Source organism: Sinocyclocheilus rhinocerous, unplaced genomic scaffold (genome assembly GCF_001515625.1).
Source record: "Sinocyclocheilus rhinocerous isolate Xijiao unplaced genomic scaffold, SAMN03320098_v1.1 scaffold1426, whole genome shotgun sequence".
In the NCBI taxonomy this organism is placed as follows: domain Eukaryota; kingdom Metazoa; phylum Chordata; class Actinopteri; order Cypriniformes; family Cyprinidae; genus Sinocyclocheilus; species Sinocyclocheilus rhinocerous.
Window position 1 is genome coordinate 441,559 of NW_015630392.1, and position 18,718 is coordinate 460,276.

The window sequence follows — 18,718 nt, forward strand, 5'->3', positions numbered from 1 at the left end:
CTTTGTAGAAAACGAAGCGTTTGAGAGAGGCAGGGCATAGAGGACCTACAATAATGTACAGTATTTGAAAAATAATGTGTTTTTTGACACATTATTGTCAAAACATGCTTTAATTTGAACATTAAAGCATGTCAACATATTCTGTTACACCAAATACACAAAATAATGATCTTTAAAATAGCATCATATGACCCCTTTAAAAAAAGGGTTCAGCTATAAATTAAAATTCTGTCATCGTTTACTCAGCCTCCTTTCAAACTCATATAACTTTCATTTTTCTGTTGAACAAAAAAGGAGATATTTTGCTTTCTCCTTCACCATGGCACCATAAATGAATGCTTTTTAATTTTTAGGTGAACTGCTTCTTTAAGAAGTACAGCTTAAAATGAGATAGCACAACTGAAGACTAAAATTTTGGTTTCTACCTCAAAATGAAATAAAATAACCAACAGACCTTGCCCAATTCTCCTCTCCAGAATTTTGCAATGTCCTTTACTATGTTGACATCTCTTCTGAATGCTGCATTCATGAGTCTGTTTGCCCACTGCTGTACCCTGCGCTCGACTGACTTTATAAAGATGCTGTGAGCACTTGGTAAACAGCTGCACTGAAGCTGCACAAGGACAGAGAACTGAGATTACAGCTGCAGCACTGAAGAAGATACTAGAAGAAGAAGAACTACCAGCACACTTGATCTTCTAAGAATGATGGAGTGAAAGCAGGAAAGTGAAAGTAAATGACCTTAACCATGAATCTATGCTGGAACCACATGCTGAAGAAATTGGAGACAGATGTTTCCAGTGTCTTTTAACAGCTGTCAAGCTTAAAGGGACAGTTCACCCCAAAAATTCAAACATCATTTAGTCGCTCTCACACTGTCTTATTGGTGCATTGACAAGAGAAGTAGTGATGTCAGATTCATGAACTTGAGTCTTTTTTTGTAGTAAATCAGTTAATAAAACCTGAATGATTCAGAATGATTCATTCATGAATCAAACTGATCCGGTTCTTAACTTCAACTCAGTGACTTGAATGAATTATCCGGTCAAAGCAGTTAACAACTCACTGGAAGGATGAGTGAGCTAAGAGAACTCTTATGGCTACAGAAGAGAGTCATGGTCATATGGACCACTTTTAGGATAATTTTATGATTCATTGGCTTCCTTTTTGAAGCTTAAAATGACCAGTCCCTGTTTATTGTAACTGAATGGAAAAGAGCATGGACAACGGTCTTTAAAATTTCTCCTTTTGTGTTTTTTTGCAAAAGATAGAATATCAAACAGGTTTAGAACAAAATCAGAGTGAATACAATTTTCTTTTTGGATGAACTAATCCTTTAACAGATTATAGGAAAATATAAAAAAATAATAATAATCTATACAGAAAAAGTGCATTGGTGAAATCGGTATGTGAGGGCTTATCATAATCTGCAGGGCAACCAACAAGCATGCATCATAAGGTGGCGTCAAGCAAACAAGATATCAGAATCACTTTTCTTTGTTCAGAGGCTCACACAGCTTCTCTTGCTTTCTCTCCCTCTCTCTTTTTTACATCCCTGTGTCTCTCTCTGTCTTTAGTTTCAAATGAGAGACATGGACCTCTACACTGCAGCACACTGTAACTATAGCAACCTGTGAATTTCACTCACTTTCTGTATCATTTCTTACCAATCACACTGGTGAAGGCAATTGAGTCACATAAAGGAACCATATATAGAGCCTGCTCAACTGGACAGTGTACGGAAAGAAAGCTTTTAGAGTACTGGATTCAACAAATTTGACTTTAACAATCATTTGTGCAAAATTCAGTAATGTAAAACATCAAACGAATCCACCATTCAAATCGGACACTTTACAACCGTCTTTATTGCATTCTGACATTGTGGTTTTCAGCTAAAATTTTTCTTAGTGGCAGAGTATATTTTAAATATCATCTGCATACAAATGATGTTTTTGCATTTTGCATGCATGAACCCCCCTCCCCTCAAATCACTGACAAAAAAAAAAAACAGACGTTCAATTCCAGCGGTGACGTTATCATACTCACAGTAAACATGAGCTGACAGCCACCCAGAATGTAGTCCAGGAAGGAATAGTCTCTTGTAATCTAACAAAGAAACGACACAGCAAAATGTTTTATATTCACATATACAGATCACGTCACCACCCTTTCACATTCCCTCAAGCTAAAGGTTGTAAAATGGTTGTTAATGCGAGTTCAAAGGGAGATTTAGGGAGAATAACTGAGTCATGTTCTGTTGATGCCTGAATCCATCAGTAGAGGTGATTAAATGGTGACGGTGCAAGAGTGACAAGGTGTTTTGTGCCGATATTAATACATATTATTTAAAGGGGATTTAGCACTATTAACCTAATCTGTCCTTACAGCAAAGTCACAATTAAATGCCTTAAATTCAAACAAGCTAAATTTAAGGAAAAAGCCTTAAATTCGTAATATAAATGTAATTAAATAAGCTGGAACATGGAAAGTGCTTTAATGTGCAAGCAGAATGTATTTAATGCTGCAGTTTTGCTGCCTGTGAACAGCGAATATCACCGTTTTCTTTCCTTTTTTTCTTTCCTTACCTTGCATGACTTCACTATTATGACCCCAGAGTTTTTGTAGCTCTTTTTCTTCTGTTTTTTCGGATTAATGCATTCAAACTCAACCTGTGAACAGAGAGCACTGTGTTATTGTCCACTTTAATTAATTCTATTTTTATAAAAAATAATTATATAAAAAAAAAAAATAGAAAAATATTTTAAATTAACACTGTAAAATATGATTATTTATTAATAATAATAATACTATAATTCATTTTATTCCAGCAATCTTGAATATCTGCATTTTCCTTTGCTGTGAGTTATTCATATTATATCCTGGTCTCTTGATATTAGTAGCTGCAATTCTGCTAATATAATAAATCTGCTAACTAATCAACATTCTTTATTTGAATCAATGATAACATTATTTTAAGGTCTCTCTTAAGCAATTTCAAGGTTGAGACAGATATTTTTGTATAAAAGCTACCATACTGCCACACTGTCTATTCTGAAAAGATAATACAAGTATCAGCATCATCTGTGAATTCTAGTGTGAGCATTCAAGTGAAATGTGAACACCGAGGGGTGACAATCACTGCGGGAGCTCGATTAGTTTACAACATGGCACAAAATACATCATATCTCCTAGCTAAGGCTGTGCAAAAGAATGTCAGTACCTGAAAGTAGTGAAAGGGTGTTTATTAGTACACTAACTCTTTCTCCAGGAGAACATTTACACATGTTCTGCCTAAGTGTGACTGGCGACACACAATGCTTGTTCTGGTAAACAAGGTAGCGGTAAAATAAGAGCGATTTGCATCTCAAAAGAGCCAGTTACTCTCTGTTTCTCCCTCCCACCTCTTTTCTCCTTCTCTCTCTGTCTCTCCCTCTCTCACTCACTAATTCTCAGCTTCATTATGCCAGATAATGAGGCATAGCTAGTACTCACATAGTATTCTGGTGCAAAAGTGGCAGGCATTAGTGGGAGCCAAGCTTTACTTCACGCATTTAGTTCCTACATTCTAGAAATAATGAATCTCTACAGTGTTAATTGAAGGCAAGCCCACCTCCACTCCATTCTGTGCTTCGCTTATCTTGTTAATGGTGGTCTGAAACTCGCCGATGAAGTCATGGCCTCCGTCGTTGTCGTAATCGTAGCACAGCACCTGTGACATCACACGTTTACTGCGAGTTGTGACACGTATGAACATGTTAAAGGAAATTGATGCTGATAAAATTTGTAGAATTCATTCTGGGTCATCAGGACGAGATGAGATATGAGCAAAAGAAAAATCAAACACATAACTGCTTAGTAGTTCTCTGAATAGGTGTAAGATGGGATAAAGTAATGATACAGTTTTTGTTTAGCATGAAAGAGTTTGAATCTGGACCAAATATATAGCTTAAAAAATGCTTTCTTGTTCAATAAAGTATTCATATCTTTATTAAAAACCTTACTTTGAATGGTAGTGAAAATGCATGATTTCTGCCAAAGACAAATATAAATGCACACCTTGATGTTTCGGTCCACATCTCCATTACAAAGTGAGATTAGAGGCACTGTGAAAGGCTTCCATACAGGATCCAAAGTGTTCTTAATGACCTGAAGTCACACACACAAATGGTTATTATTCTCTTCCTTGCCTTCATTAAATAGATGAATACAGCCTGGAACACAAGCTTAACAAATGATAAAACTATAAGAACAAAAGTGTTTATAAACGAGAATATCAGAAACCTCTGTTCTGTGAACCATCATCCATTTCCCATCATCCCCTTGTTTGTGGAATTCTAAATAGGGATCTGATTTACCGAAAAAGTCCTGAAAAACAGCCACAAACAAAAACATCATCCTCTATCACTGAGCGCTTTTTAAAGTGCTTGAATGGTTTTCACAACCTCTTAACTCACCTTTTTATCCAGCTTCCTCCCACACAAGGTTAGGGTGATTATTCTGTTGTCTGATAACTCCTGGGCTGTTATCTAGACCAAACGGAGCATTTCATGATGCTCTAGTACAAACTCCATTAATGCATATGTCTGTTATAGTGTATTATGTGCCGTCTTACTGTGATAGCCCCCTTCCCTGCTGGCTTGCCATTAGCCAGAATCAGTGGTTGATGTAGCTTCTTATTTGACACAATCTAAAACAGAACAGATGGCCCGATAAAATGCACAAGCAGAGGCGATACAGAAAGCTAATTTATCATAACTAAGATCATAAAAGCTTACGTTAATTACTTAAGAATATCTAATTACAGTGATGTGAAACAGCATATAACAGATTGATCTGGAAGCAGGTAAAATATGAAAATGCTACCGTACCACACCCAGTGTGCAGGTGAACTCGCCCAGAAAGTCGTGTTCGTAAAGCTGGGTGCTGCATTTGTCCTCATCAAACATGGCAAACTTGAGCTTCTGGACCTCCTCAAAGTGGTAATCTACTTGGAATTTCACACCGAATACTGGATTCAGGTTGTTCACAGCAGTCTCTGTTCGAGCCAGCTGAAATGAGATAAAAGCAGAGGACATGTGATTATCAGGATTTACACCACTTATGGTGCAACTACATGAACTTGTATTACACTACTCTTTCAGTAGTGTAAAACAAAGATGTGGATTTAAGTTTTGCAAATAAACTGTAAACCAAAATGCTTAAAGTTAATGATAGCCCAATATATTAGGCTGGCCAATTAATTTACCAATATTCTCAGGTAAGATCTCATCCTAAAAACGAAAAGTAAATAAATCTTAAAATATTTTTTGCATAAAAATAAAGTATATTTTTAGGAATAAAATGATTTGTTTGGCATTGTAACACTATTTTCAAAATAGATATATATTTTTTTTTTCATAAAAAATAATGACGCATTTTTTAGGAATATAATTATTTTTTTTGTCATTGTAATACTATTTAATGAAAAAAAGTTCTAATTGAAATTTTTGGTAATTATTTTTGTAATCATTTGTAATGTTTTTTTGTTTGTTTTTTTTTCATTTTGTATAATATAATACTCTTTACTGACCCTCAATATATTCTCAATACTGTTTAAAGTAACAAAATATTAGTGTAATAAAAATATTTTTAAAAAATGCATAACCTCAAGGTATCAAACATTAAAGGCAGCACAACAGTATGTTGTAGTATATTGTAGTAACGGTATAATCTTTCTATACAAAAAAAACTAGATTTAATATATTATCAATTATTACAGTAATGACAATGAGACTATATTTACACACAATCACTACCCATCCTTAATGGTGTATAGATCATGAGAATCTTTAGGCAGAATCTTTGTTTATTATTTATCTGTATGTAAATCTATTCATTTAATATTAGCATTCTTAATTCCTAAACACATCATGTTCTAAGATGCATTTAACCATGCATTTTTATACTACAAACACATTCCTTTGTTTGTCCCTTGGTGTTTCCATGGTTACAGTGTGCTGTGGAAGAGTGATTTCATGTGCCGGCTTGCCCTACTGACCAGCAGCACTGGCCTGTGATGATTGGACCGCTGAGGGCACAGTCCCGTAGAGACTCTACAGACACACGTGTGCTCGCACTGCAACCTATTTTGATCCTCGGTCCATTTTTTATTCAGCGTACAAAGAGATTAAAACCCATTTTCCTCAGATTTTGCTTCCTACATGCCAGCTATTTCAGCTTTCTAAGCTTCCAGCTTTTGCTTTTGTCCCCAAAGAGATCTCTGCCCAATTCCATCTTCTTTTCTTTCATATTTACATGTCAGTCAGCTTTCTCCATTCTATCTCTAACTAGCATCAGATTTTATTAAAGGTTAACCTATGTTATCCACAATAACTCCACTAATCTGTGAAGGTAAAGTGGAACGTGAACACTTTTTATCACTTCTTACCTCCACCCAGTTGCCATCCACATCATGGAAAAGAACACAGAAGGGGTCAGACTTGGATGCCACGTCGCGGTCCAGCAGGTTGGAGCCACAGACAGAGAGCTCTACCTTTGTGATGCAGTGCTGGGGCCCAATGGCAGGACCCGCGTCGGGGCCTGAGGCCAGAGTATAGGCCATGGAGATGGGAGTACCCCCTCTCCCACACCCTAGGGGCAACAAAACTCTTCTCAGTATAACTTCTTATATACTCATTGCGAAGTATCATTCATTCAGTAAAAACAGAATCTAATTTAAACCTGAAATAAACAGAACATTTTAAAACAAAGACATACTATGACATAAAATTATTCATATTTTACTTTAATTAAATATTATTAATTTAATTATATTATACTGAGATTCTGCACTATTTCTAAGACACTCAAATAAGCACATTTATGAGCATGTAAATTGTTTTTTGTTTTTTTTTAATAAAAGGTCTGGTCTTCCCGCAAGGTTAAACAATTTTCAAATAAAATTTTTACTCAAACAGTTATTATGCTACTATAATTTGAATGCAAAATTGAAGCATTTCCACCAGTGGTCTCAGACGTTTGGACCCCACTGTATATCTTAATGTCTAATTCTTTTAGACAGCAATATCCCAGCAATATTAACCCTATAAAACCTACTGTATCATATTTGATACGCACATTTCTAAGGCCTCTAAATTACCAACTTATAACAACATTGTAAAGAAATTAACTACATATAATTGTTTGACCTTTTCTCACAAAAATAACTTGTCTGGGACTGCGATGCTTGGGTTCATGGTCCCCTGGCAGACAACTCCTCAAAAACACTAAACATGAAAACACCCTATGATTTCCACACGCATCAGTGCCCGCAGACACGCGCACACAGAACACGAGCGTCACACCAGGACATGAGGAATACAGCGAAGGCTCTTGTTGCTTAGATACTGATGTACCACTGTCTCTTTCTGTGTTAATGTCACAAACCACAATTAGGCTGTGACCACCATAGACAAAGCATGATAGAAAATGACTTCACAATCACGTTACATAGAATCACAGACTAGTACATCAACGTTAGCATTACAACTTATAGTGTTAACTAGAGGAAGTCAATCGGAGTCAATCAATTTAAGAACTGTGCATCATTTCCAGTGGTACTGGTCAACTTGTCAACATAAAAAAAACAATCTGGGTTACAGTGAGTTACTTACTGTATAATGGAAGTAAATGGGGCAAATTCATAAACATTAAAATACTGTTCCACACATGTAGACACAATAACTAACATATGTATAAATATGATTTTAGTGTGAAAAATTGCTTACTAACCTTTTCTCTGTAAAGTTATATTCATTTTTACTTTGTCACCATGACATCACAAAGCCATAAAACTCTAAAAGTACTGTAAAAATTGTGATTTAAACTTAGACAGAAGAATTAATGAATGAGTTTTTTAAAATTTATTTAGACTCATATCTCAGCTTTTAAACCCTACAAAACTGTACCCCATCCATTTACATTGCAAATGCCTCACTGTAAACTCAAAGTTTGATTTTGAGAAAATGAGGGCCAAAAAAAACATTTTGGACAACTTGTTACACTATATGTGACTTGAAAAATCAAAATACTGAGAAAATCGCCTTTAAAGTTGTCCAAATGAAGTTCTTTGCAATGCATATTACTAATCAAAACTTAAGTTTTGATATATTTACGATAGGAAATTTACAAAATATTTTCATGGAACACGATCTTTACTTAATATCCTAATGATCTTTGATATAAAAGAAAAATTTATAATTTTGACCCATACAATGTTTTTTTTGCCTATTGCTAAAAATATACCCAAGCTACTTAAGACTGGTTTTGTGGTCCAGGGTCACATATTATAAACAACAGAAACATTTCCTGATCAGTTAGGAAATGAGACAAAAACTGACCTGAGTTTCCATCCCAAAACGGCATCTTTGTAACCTCAAGGGTTGCTCGGATTCTTAATGAACTCTGTATTTAAATTAGTATTATATAGTGCAGCGGTGTTGGTAACCATTCACAGAATAATGACACGTTCCACTGTGATGTCATGGAAAACGGGATACACAGTCTCAACATTGTGCGCTTAAATCTCACTCAAGAAAGCGCACACCCAGATGACACATGTGCAATTCATGCAATGTCAAAAAACACTCCACAAATGAGTAATCCTTCACCTAACCTTGCTTCCTAGTTTAATCATTGTTGTCTGGGAATAATGTCCATAAAATCATTCAGTGTCTTATCCCGCTCATTTGAGGTCAAAATGGCAACATGTATGCGAGATGACTTAACCTAAGTGATCATCAACTCAACACTTCATTACTTATCTCCAAGGTTCAGTGCCAGATAGCACACAGTTAGACATTAAAGAGTGGAAAACAAGTGTAGGGTTGTAATCAAATATGGAGTAAACTGTTATGATTTTATTAACCATTTAAATTAAAGCGTTGCTAAAGCAAAATTGTAAAGAACATAGTTGTAAAAATCTGCATCGATATTTCATTGTTGTACCATGAAAAACTGCACAAACGTTCTGTTATATTATATTATGAGGGACAACATGGCATCCAATATTTAAACTCTGTTCTTGTTCAGGTAAGTAAATGCAGTAAGTTTCACACAGAATGCACAATACCTAAAAAATTTGACAATTATTTACAAAGAACTCTTTACATGGAAAAATATAGTTCATCATATGGACACAAGTTTATTTTTGCATGTAACAGTAGGCCCAATGCTAAAAAAAAGGATGCCTTTACTGCTCAAATAATAATTTTAAAAAATTATGGAATAATTTATATAAATATTTTAATTTTTTAAAAATGAGCTTAACTTCTGCTTTGCCACATAGACTTCCATTGTAAGTGAATTCATGTTACAATAGTGTGCAAACTAGCAGCAAAGAGGAAGATCTGAAGTATCTGATGTCAATTCACATTCATTTGTTTACTAAAACTCTGGGTTAGCTACACTTCAAGAAAGTCCAGAAAATACATTTTGGAAAATCTCAACATTGTGGCCTCAAAAACCATTATTCAAGCATCTGTGACTTAGTGCTGCAGTTTAAGCATCACCTTTTTGCTCAAGTGTCAAACCACATCTTCACTTAAATATTACAAAGCGCCAACATCCTGTTGACTCTATGATAAGGTGTTGAGACATACGGTGTTGTAAAAAGTTTATAATGGCTAACTGTAAAACAGTATGAATGGAGGTTGTGGCAGTCTAGGTGCAGTTAAAAATTCTCCTACTGCAAAAAAAACAAAACAAAAAAAAACAGCAAGTGGGTCAGTGAAGTGGAGTGAAGTGGCACTCTTTTTGCCTTAGTCCATTAAGTTATTCAAAATTACATTAAAAATGCAATCATACAAAGAAAAGCTTGCACATATCTCTTCTATGATGAGCATGTTTTAAGTTTCTGATTTAAAAGTCACATTGACTTTTTTTATATATGGAGCATTAAGTCAAAAATGTCTGTTGTGTGATTTTCCAGAGATTAAAAAAAAAATCTAAATAAAAAGCTTGAAAAACAAATTAAAAAATGCTAGCATAGGTTGTTTTTATTATTATTTCTTTAAAACAAAGAGCCAATTACGTTTGTTTTAAAATATGATTAGCATTTTAAAAAATACAAATACATCGCGTCTTCAAGGTACAAGTAAAGTTACACCACTTGACAGTTTTTGATTAATTAAATCTATATTTTGTAGATAAATTTATAAATGTTTCCAAAACATTTATGTACCCAACAGGAATAGAGTGAATTCAGGTAAATCTGACGACTTCTTGACATTGGGATGGTCCTTTTTTTACCTGAACTCATCCTTCAAAGATGACATTTCTAGGAACTTAGCACGTATGGCAACTGCATTTATAAAAGATTTCTAATTTTTATCATCTTGGACACGATTATGACGCAATTATCTTAAGACGCTCAGAGGAGATGCTTTGGTTAACGCAGAATTGTTATATGCTTTTTTTGGCTTGTCAGTTTGTTGTTTTCCAAATCGTACACACCGGAACTCTTTATGTTCATGTTACTTCCTTTCAGACGTTAACATGTAACAAAGCTTGCATGTTTGTGAATGGGAATGATTACTTCATGAAGTCACTGTATAACTCAATAATAACTCACCTCTCGAAGCTCTCGTGCGATACGCAGCCTACTTTTCTTCGGCGTCTTCTGTCGCTATTTCTAGTGCTGGTGGCAGCAACTCTGCGTTTCAAAAAGATTATGGGTTGTTTGCATTATCCAGCAAAAAAGGTGCCAATGTATGATATATCAGAATGTAAACGCCTTCTAAGAAGAAAGCGCTTCGCTCTGGTTAAACCGCGTGCAGACTCGAGAGCGACAGTTGTGTAGTTTTCACAGCTCTGAACTCCGCCCGTGTCCACAACATCTGTCATTACCATAAGCCAGTCTCTTCTGAGCTATATGCCACCATCGGAAAGAGCGTAAAAAGAAAGCGAAGAGGAAAAGGAATGAAAGTAACACACTTGTGTTTTATATATTTGTGTCTGTCGTATCTTGGATGTATTTTGAACGCGCGCGCATTGTTCTGAAGAACTTGTGAGGGAAATATTTTAAAGATCATTGAATCAAACGTATGCATTGTCAACTGTTTCATTCCATCTAATTTAACCAATTTTGATGTAAAAAGAGTAACAGACCATTTGTAGGGGGATCTTTGACAATCTTTGAATTGATGTGCTCTTCATTGTCATCACCGTCATTGACGGCTAACTGGGCGTATGGACGCAATGTTTTCTTTTTTCCTTCTTCTTCTTGATTATGTTGTACATCGTGTCATCATAGCGACAGGAATGTGCTTTTTAATTCACGTGAACAGTATTTCCTGATAAAACATTGAAGAGAACAGCGGTCCACAGCCTTACCAGATTTACCGTGTTGCTTTACTGCCATCTAGCAGAAATACTGCACCGTGCAAAGGAGGTAGTTTGAAAACAGGGCCCATTTTTTAAATATTTCCCATTACAAATGACAGACTACCACAATCTACCTGCCATTTTGAAATATATTTTAATTAAATAATAATAATAATTATTATTAGTAGTAGTAGTAGTAGTAGTATAAGACATTAAATCACTAGCCTATATCGTTATTCTATTTTAAGATGTGATTAAATAGCCGAATAACTATTGTCCAAAATATCATTAAAAATTATTTTATGATGAATTACCTTTATTTACATTTAACGTGCACATTAAAAACACAGTAGATGAATAGAATGCAAATGTATTAGTGCAGCTATCAGAGTGGATGTTTGTGCGTTTACCAGTTACACAAGCACTGGGCAATTTCACCTTACAGGTAACACAGAGTAAAGCACATAACAAAAAAATCAAACAAAATAAAACAATTTATAGCTAACAGTTGAATAGATCCAAGTAAAATACAGACATAAATACGTAGTTTTAAAGAGAACACAACATGGGGGTGTCCAGGGTTGATCAGCGCATGAATGCCCCTAAATGGAGGTCTGGGCTCTTATGTCAGTGCATAAGCAAAGAGCATGAATGTGCTGAACTTTACAAGAGAGCTGCCTGTGCTAATTAGTCACATTTTTTTATTGTTTCTTATTCTTACAATTTAGAAAATCCACAGAAAATGTAAATCTCTTGTACAGGTAATCCAATTGATCTTTTTTATTTTTTATGCCATAGCATGTGTTACCTACTCTTTCTCTTTATTGACCAGAGCCTACTGTTACCATTAGATGGACATTAAATGATTCAAGTCCCTGAACAGCTGGAAACTGTGTTGTTTGGTGTCATGAATTGCTCTAATGAGGTAATGTGTTCCCCGATTAAATAACTCAATATTACAATCCAGTAATAGTGTCAGGCTTGTGTTGTGTTTTGTCCCCCATGTGCTCCCTGTGTCCCAGTGTTTATGCCCATATTCGGTTAGTTTCCTGTTCCTGTCCTGATTATGTTGATTTAATTCCAGGTGTTCCCCGTTTATTTCCATTGATCCCAGGTGTGTCTCGTCATCCCCTCGTCTTGTCATGTGTTTAAATAGTGTTCCCTGTTTTTAGTTCAGCGTCCGGTATTATTTATGTCTACCTGTGCTAGTGAGTTTTCCTTGTTATAATTAAAATTCTCTGAATTGATGTACTCCTCATCTCCCTCTGTTCCTTGCTCTGCACTCCACTCAGTACTGCAACCGTGACAAATAGTACTACAACAATATTATTTACAATATAAAAAAGGAAACAAAAAAAAAATGAAAACATAAGTGATTAAACTGATGAAAAATTCAGTCTCTGATCTTTCAGATCAGACTGGGTTCCTCCAGAGTCTGTGTTAAATGAAGAGAAGCTCAGCTTTTTATGTGCATGTCAAGCAGTTCTACTATTTGTATTAATCACAAATTTTCTGATCAAGAGTGTATGTGCTAGTCATACCTTATTACTTCAATGGAGGGGCATGATGGGAGGCATTTGGCTATCACTGTGGCTCCTGCTGTAGTTACATTATTGGCTTCCAGGCTGCAATCATTAGTTTTAATGACATCAGCATTTTGTAATTGCACTAATAGCTAAACCTTCACAGCAAGCACTCAAGTACTTACTCAAGTCTTTTCGGATTCGTACATAGGGGTAAAATCTCAGCCAGTGTCCGTGCCAGGCTGTCACCACATCCATTCCATGACAAGCTGATGAAGACATTAAATCATAAACTAATGGCAGCTTTGCAAACACACACAAACACAGGGACCGGGACAATGCAATGTCTGGGTCCATACATTCATCAGTCCAACTGCAGCATTAAAAGAAGTCTGAAACGTCTTATCCCACCTGATGTCCTCTATGGATGAACAGTGTTTGAGGGATGAGGCCACACCAACCAGATCTGAACTCCTAATCGAAGTCAAACTGAGAGACAAGTAGTAACACTGGTTTACAGTATGTTTTTTAAATAAGTCTCTTATGCTCACTAAGGCTGCATTTATTTAAACAAAAATACAATAAAGTATTAATATTGTGAAATATCATTACAATTTAAAATAGCTGTTTTCTATTTTAATATATTTTAAAATGCTATTTATTCCTGTGATAGCAAAGCTGAATTTTCAGCAGCCATTAATCTTCAGTGTCACATTATCCTTCAGAAATCATTCTAATATGTTGATTTGGTGTTTAAGAAACATTTCTTATTATTATCAATGTTGAAAACAGTTCTGTTGCTTTTTTTTCTTTTTTTTTTTTTTTGGAAACCTTAATATATAATGTTCAAGATTCTTTGATGAATAGAAATTTCACAATAACATATGAATGTTTTTACTGTAATTTTTATGCTATCAAGTTAATGCATCCTTGCTGAATAAAAGTATGAATATCTTAAAAAAAACAACAACATACTGACCCCAAACGTTTGAACGGTAGTGCATGTGATGTAACAAATCCATACATTACACTTCACACAGTATATGTGGTTCTGTAATGTATTTAGTGTCTTACTGTAGTATTTTTAGTGCCTTCATGCTCATCAGACCTTCACAAAGAGCCAAGGATCCATGTGGGCCAAACTGATTCTCTGACAAACTAAATAAAAACAAAAACAATTTTATTCCCTGTCAGTGACATCTTTTTAAAGCAATAGTTTCATCTAAAATTAATTCTGTAATTATTCACTGTGAAGACCACAATACTGTACACAGGACTTACTGAGTTCTGAAAGTTGGGGCAGTAACGGAAGGACTTGAGCTAGTTTAGCAGCACATGCCTGACCAAGCCGGTTTTTGGACAGCCTGTGAAAACAAAATGATGAAGAATGGTCAGCTACTGATTTTGCAAGTAATATCACAAATTAAATAAAATAAATGATTTACTGTAGTTTCTGAAGAACTCTGCAGTGGGATAGTGCCACCAGTAGCTTTTCTCCAGCCTGGTCGGTCACATTGTTGTCTGACAGACTGCAAAAAGGTTAATCAAGGAAAATGAATAATAATGCAATGATTCAGATGATGTTACTGCAGTAACAAATCTAGACAATAACACTACCGTGCAAAAGTATGGGGTCAGTATGTCTTTCTAATGTTTTTGAAAGAACTCTCCTACGCTCACCAAGGCTGCATTCATTTGATCAAAAATTCAGTAAAAACAGTGATATTGTAAAATATTATTACAATTTAAAATGACTGTCCTCTATGGTAATATATTAACGTGTAATTTATTTCTGTGATGACAGCTTCCACATTTCTAACAAAAAAAAAATCTTACTGACCCCAAACTATTTTGTATATATTAAATAAATATTGACAACTTGGCATAATATATTTCCACCATGTCTCCACTAGAGGGCGCTCTATCATAAACCTTATAAATTGTGCTCAAGCACTATTCAGGTAAGGAATAAATTTATTCTCATGCTCAATGCAGTTGCCATACCTTAGTTTTACTAGTTCAGTCCACGAATTAATGTATTTCACAAGCTCATAAGTACCACCATCTCCCATTCGCCAACTTTCCAACCTGTAAACAGCATAAAAATTTTCACATATTTCCAAACCCTTAGCATGTGTGTGCATGTGCTTTTTAATGACCACAATACTTACTCAATCTCTTCCATCTGTCTAAAACCCCTAAAAGAGGTCAGAAGACAAAGTATGCCAGTGCCATTCACAAACGTCTCTGATGTCACCACTCTAATATTGCTCAAGCTGAGGAGAATAACCAATCAAAGTAGAAATTAAATACAGGATGGGCTCTCGGGTGAGTACACCAGCTTATTGAGTGTTTGCGAAATCTACAATGAACATTTCAGGGTGTAAAAGCCTTACCTGAGCCTTCTAAGTGAGGCCAAATGGCTGAAGCCTTGAGCTAGGATGGTTATACCCTCCTCATCAAGTACCACAGAGTCCAGTCTATCATTGAGAATATAGTATTGAATATAGCATATTCTGTCAATGACTGTGAATGCATTACAAACTAGCCACATTTCTTAAATTCAAGAGTGCAGTGTTTGAAAAGCTGAGACTACAACACGTGTTACCGTATCTCTGCCAGCAAGATGCACCTGCACCAGACTTCTGACCAGGTCACGCCCTCGAGCTGCTGTCCAACCAGAGCACTGGTACAGACTGGACAAAAAGATATCGGCCAATCAGCAATGTTGCACTCTGCTGCACTGAGAAATAATGAAGAAAATCAGACACTTACTTGATCGACTTTAGATTTGGCACACTTTGAAGTGCTCTCCCAAGTACTGCAGCTCCACGGTCACCTAAAACAAGCTGGGACAAACTGGAAAACCAAAGGCAAAGGGAAATGTTCAAACATGTGGGAAGGAAAAGGTAAATAAGCTGACAGAATGAAATTACACATAATTATTCCTGGTAAGGACCACTTTTTCAGTGCAAAGTTAAACTTTACTTGGACAAAAGGATAATGAGAAAGAGTTTGGTAATGCTTCAAGCAAGCTTTTCCAACACATCCTCATCGGCACCTTTCAAATCAAGACTAAAAAAGTAAAAATATTCCATGTAAAAAAAAATATTCCATGTTTTTCTCAAAAGTTAGTGTACTTGTTTACTAGTGTCAGTGAAGCACTTGAGGGGAAAAAAACCATGAAACACATAATGAAGAAAATAAAGAGAATATCACTTGTGAGCAGACTTTTTAATCATACTTAATTTCCTATTAAGCTTTATTTTTGTCAAATTATGCAAATATTATGAAAAAAAAGATCTAACTGTGTGTATTTAAGATCCATAGATGCTATGGAATCAGCCCCCGCAACAAAAATAGTTGGACATTTTATCACAAAAATGTTAAAAATGTAATTCTCACCACCGCTATTTCTATCACAGAATGCTATTAAACACAATATTTTATCTGAGATGTGGAAATGACACTGTGGTATCAAAATTACACAAATGTCCTGTGATGTATGCATGTTCACTGTTAGACATTATGTAAAAAGCATGTTTTAAAGGGGTCATATGATGCGATTTCAAGTTTTCCTTTCTCTTTGGAGTGTTACAAGCTGTTCGTGAATAGATAAGATCCCTAAAGTTGCAAAGACTAAAGTCTCAAATCCAAAGAGATATTATTTATAAAAGTTAAGACTGGTCCACGCCCTCCTAAAACGCCTCGTTTAAACAATAATGTTCTTTTTAGCAACATCATATGACCCCTTTAAAAGAATATACATACATTTAAAATAAAGATGACTATCTGTTCTTAATTATGAAACACTTACGTATAGTTCCTGAGATTCCGTAAGAACGGAATGACCGCAGAAAAAAAATCTGCACCATTTCTGTCCATTTTGAGCTGAGAATCTGGACATAAAATGAAGTAAGCAGAATTCATACAGAAAAATAAAACATCTAATAGACCAAAATAAGCATAAACTCTCATTGACTCACCTTAAATCCTGCAAGGCATGGCATTTCTGAAAGGGAAGTGTCAGAGGAGCGAGATGCTGTCCATTTATGTCACAGTCATCAAAGCTAAAGAATGTGACAAAAGTGGTGTTGTACATCAAATACAGAGAATATCACATAAAAATAAGAGTCAATAAAAGCACAAAACCAACAACAAGCTTACAATCAAACAAAATACCAACACACTTGATGGACTTCAGAGCAGGTGAAAACTTTTCAGGATGAGCTCTGTCAGAAAGAAAAAGGTCCAAATTAGCTTTGCATATGTAATATTGTAAACTATATTTATTCACAATATTTATAGCATTCCATATTCTATGAGCATAAAAAAATATATAGAACCTTACACAAAAGTGGAGTTGAGACTTGAATTGCCCTCTGTAATGATGTTTATGGATGCATGGTTGACCCTGCAAATATTGGGTAAAAGATGTTTTTTTCATTTCTAGAGCAATATTTTTTTCTAAAAGTTTTACCTAATCACTTTTTACCCTCATGTCGTTCCAAACCCACAAGACCTTCGTTCATCTTCGGAACACAAATGGAGATATTTTTGATGAAATCTGAGAGCTTTCTTACCCTGCATATATAGCAATGCAACTGAACATTCCCAGGCCCTGAAAGGTTGTAAGGGCATCATTAAAATAGTCCATGTACCATCAGTGGTTCAGCCATAATTTTATGATACTATGAGAATACTTTTTGTGCGCAAAGAAAACAAAAATAACGACTTTATTCAACAGTTCTTCTCTTCTGTGTCAGCGTCCGCCGCCATACACGAGAGTACCACGACGCTCAGATTTCACCAAAAATATCTCAATTGATGTTCCGAAGATGAACGAAGGTCTTATGGGTTTGGAACGACATGAGGGTGAGTAATTAATGGCAGAATTTTCATTTTTGGGTGAACTATCCCTTTAAGATTAAATTAGGACCATTTGCAAATGGACACACGTAAATTAAAATCTGTTGTGCCATTGAACATGAATGTGTGAGTTGGGATGAAATGAGAGTAACATCGCCACATGGGAAACCATTCGGTATACAACCACAACCAAATTGACGCGCCGCGCACATGAGACAGATCTCCGCTTGTTTGCAATGCAAGGCTAAATAAATAACTGACGTTTGAATAGTACAGCGTTTTCTTTACTCAAACACTATGTCTTTAAAGGCTAATGTTTTTGTGTGTTTGAAGAGTGGAGAAGAAGTAGGCTATTTGCCATCTAGTTGTAGCCAATATACATGTTGTAGCTGAGTCATTCCACGAAACCGGTACGATTTGGACTTACACATTTTTTGATTTTTTACTAAAATGTATTACTTTTCTGAACACCTCACAACATTAATTACATATTTAACTTCCAGAAAAACATATTTTCCCACCTCAGGCATCAAATCCCTATTATTATTGGTCATTATTTTAATATATGGGCACTATTAGTCTTCAACCCCGTTATGGACACTTAATACACTTGGCCAAAATCTCATGATATAAATGATGAAGCGCGATATGCACAGGATATTTCATATCGCGCTTCATCATTTATATCATGAGATTTTGGCCAAGTGTATTAAACAGCAAGAAAAACTAAGCACCCAAATAGCTACAATAAACGTTATATAACCTGTTAAAGTTGATGAAAGCGTATAATGCGATGCACTTGCCTCAGATGCGGCCTTTCTATTGACAGACAAAACATCTCCGTCATTCGCTGGTCAAAAACCTTGTTAACTCAACTTGAGCTTGATTTTCATATAATGTTAAGTGCAAATGTCTGATACAATACCAACACTGACGACGCAGTGTTTAATTATTGATCCCCCCCG

General features: G+C 35.4%; 1 protein-coding gene across 1 annotated transcript in view; it reads right to left on the reverse strand.

Moving 5' to 3' along the window:
• Nucleotides 1-17,302, reverse strand: part of LOC107740309 (copine-2-like) — a 34,699-nt gene extending 17,397 nt beyond the window's left edge. The window contains exons 1-25 of the mRNA XM_016552699.1: nt 17,236-17,302; nt 17,052-17,116; nt 16,871-16,954; nt 16,702-16,783; nt 15,660-15,743; nt 15,493-15,580; nt 15,281-15,364; nt 15,056-15,160; nt 14,889-14,972; nt 14,330-14,413; nt 14,166-14,248; nt 13,959-14,042; nt 13,296-13,373; nt 13,070-13,153; nt 12,903-12,986; nt 10,610-10,690; nt 6,428-6,630; nt 4,869-5,048; nt 4,613-4,687; nt 4,455-4,526; nt 4,282-4,365; nt 4,057-4,146; nt 3,611-3,709; nt 2,586-2,669; nt 2,047-2,106 (exon numbers count right to left, since the gene is read on the reverse strand). Coding sequence (XP_016408185.1) covers nt 2,047-2,106; nt 2,586-2,669; nt 3,611-3,709; nt 4,057-4,146; nt 4,282-4,365; nt 4,455-4,526; nt 4,613-4,687; nt 4,869-5,048; nt 6,428-6,601 — 918 coding nt within the window. The 5' untranslated portion in view covers nt 6,602-6,630; nt 10,610-10,690; nt 12,903-12,986; ... (12 more) ...; nt 17,052-17,116; nt 17,236-17,302. The remainder of the gene's footprint in view (nt 1-2,046; nt 2,107-2,585; nt 2,670-3,610; nt 3,710-4,056; nt 4,147-4,281; nt 4,366-4,454; nt 4,527-4,612; nt 4,688-4,868; nt 5,049-6,427; nt 6,631-10,609; nt 10,691-12,902; nt 12,987-13,069; nt 13,154-13,295; nt 13,374-13,958; nt 14,043-14,165; nt 14,249-14,329; nt 14,414-14,888; nt 14,973-15,055; nt 15,161-15,280; nt 15,365-15,492; nt 15,581-15,659; nt 15,744-16,701; nt 16,784-16,870; nt 16,955-17,051; nt 17,117-17,235) is intronic.
• Nucleotides 17,303-18,718: the final 1,416 nt, after the last annotated feature.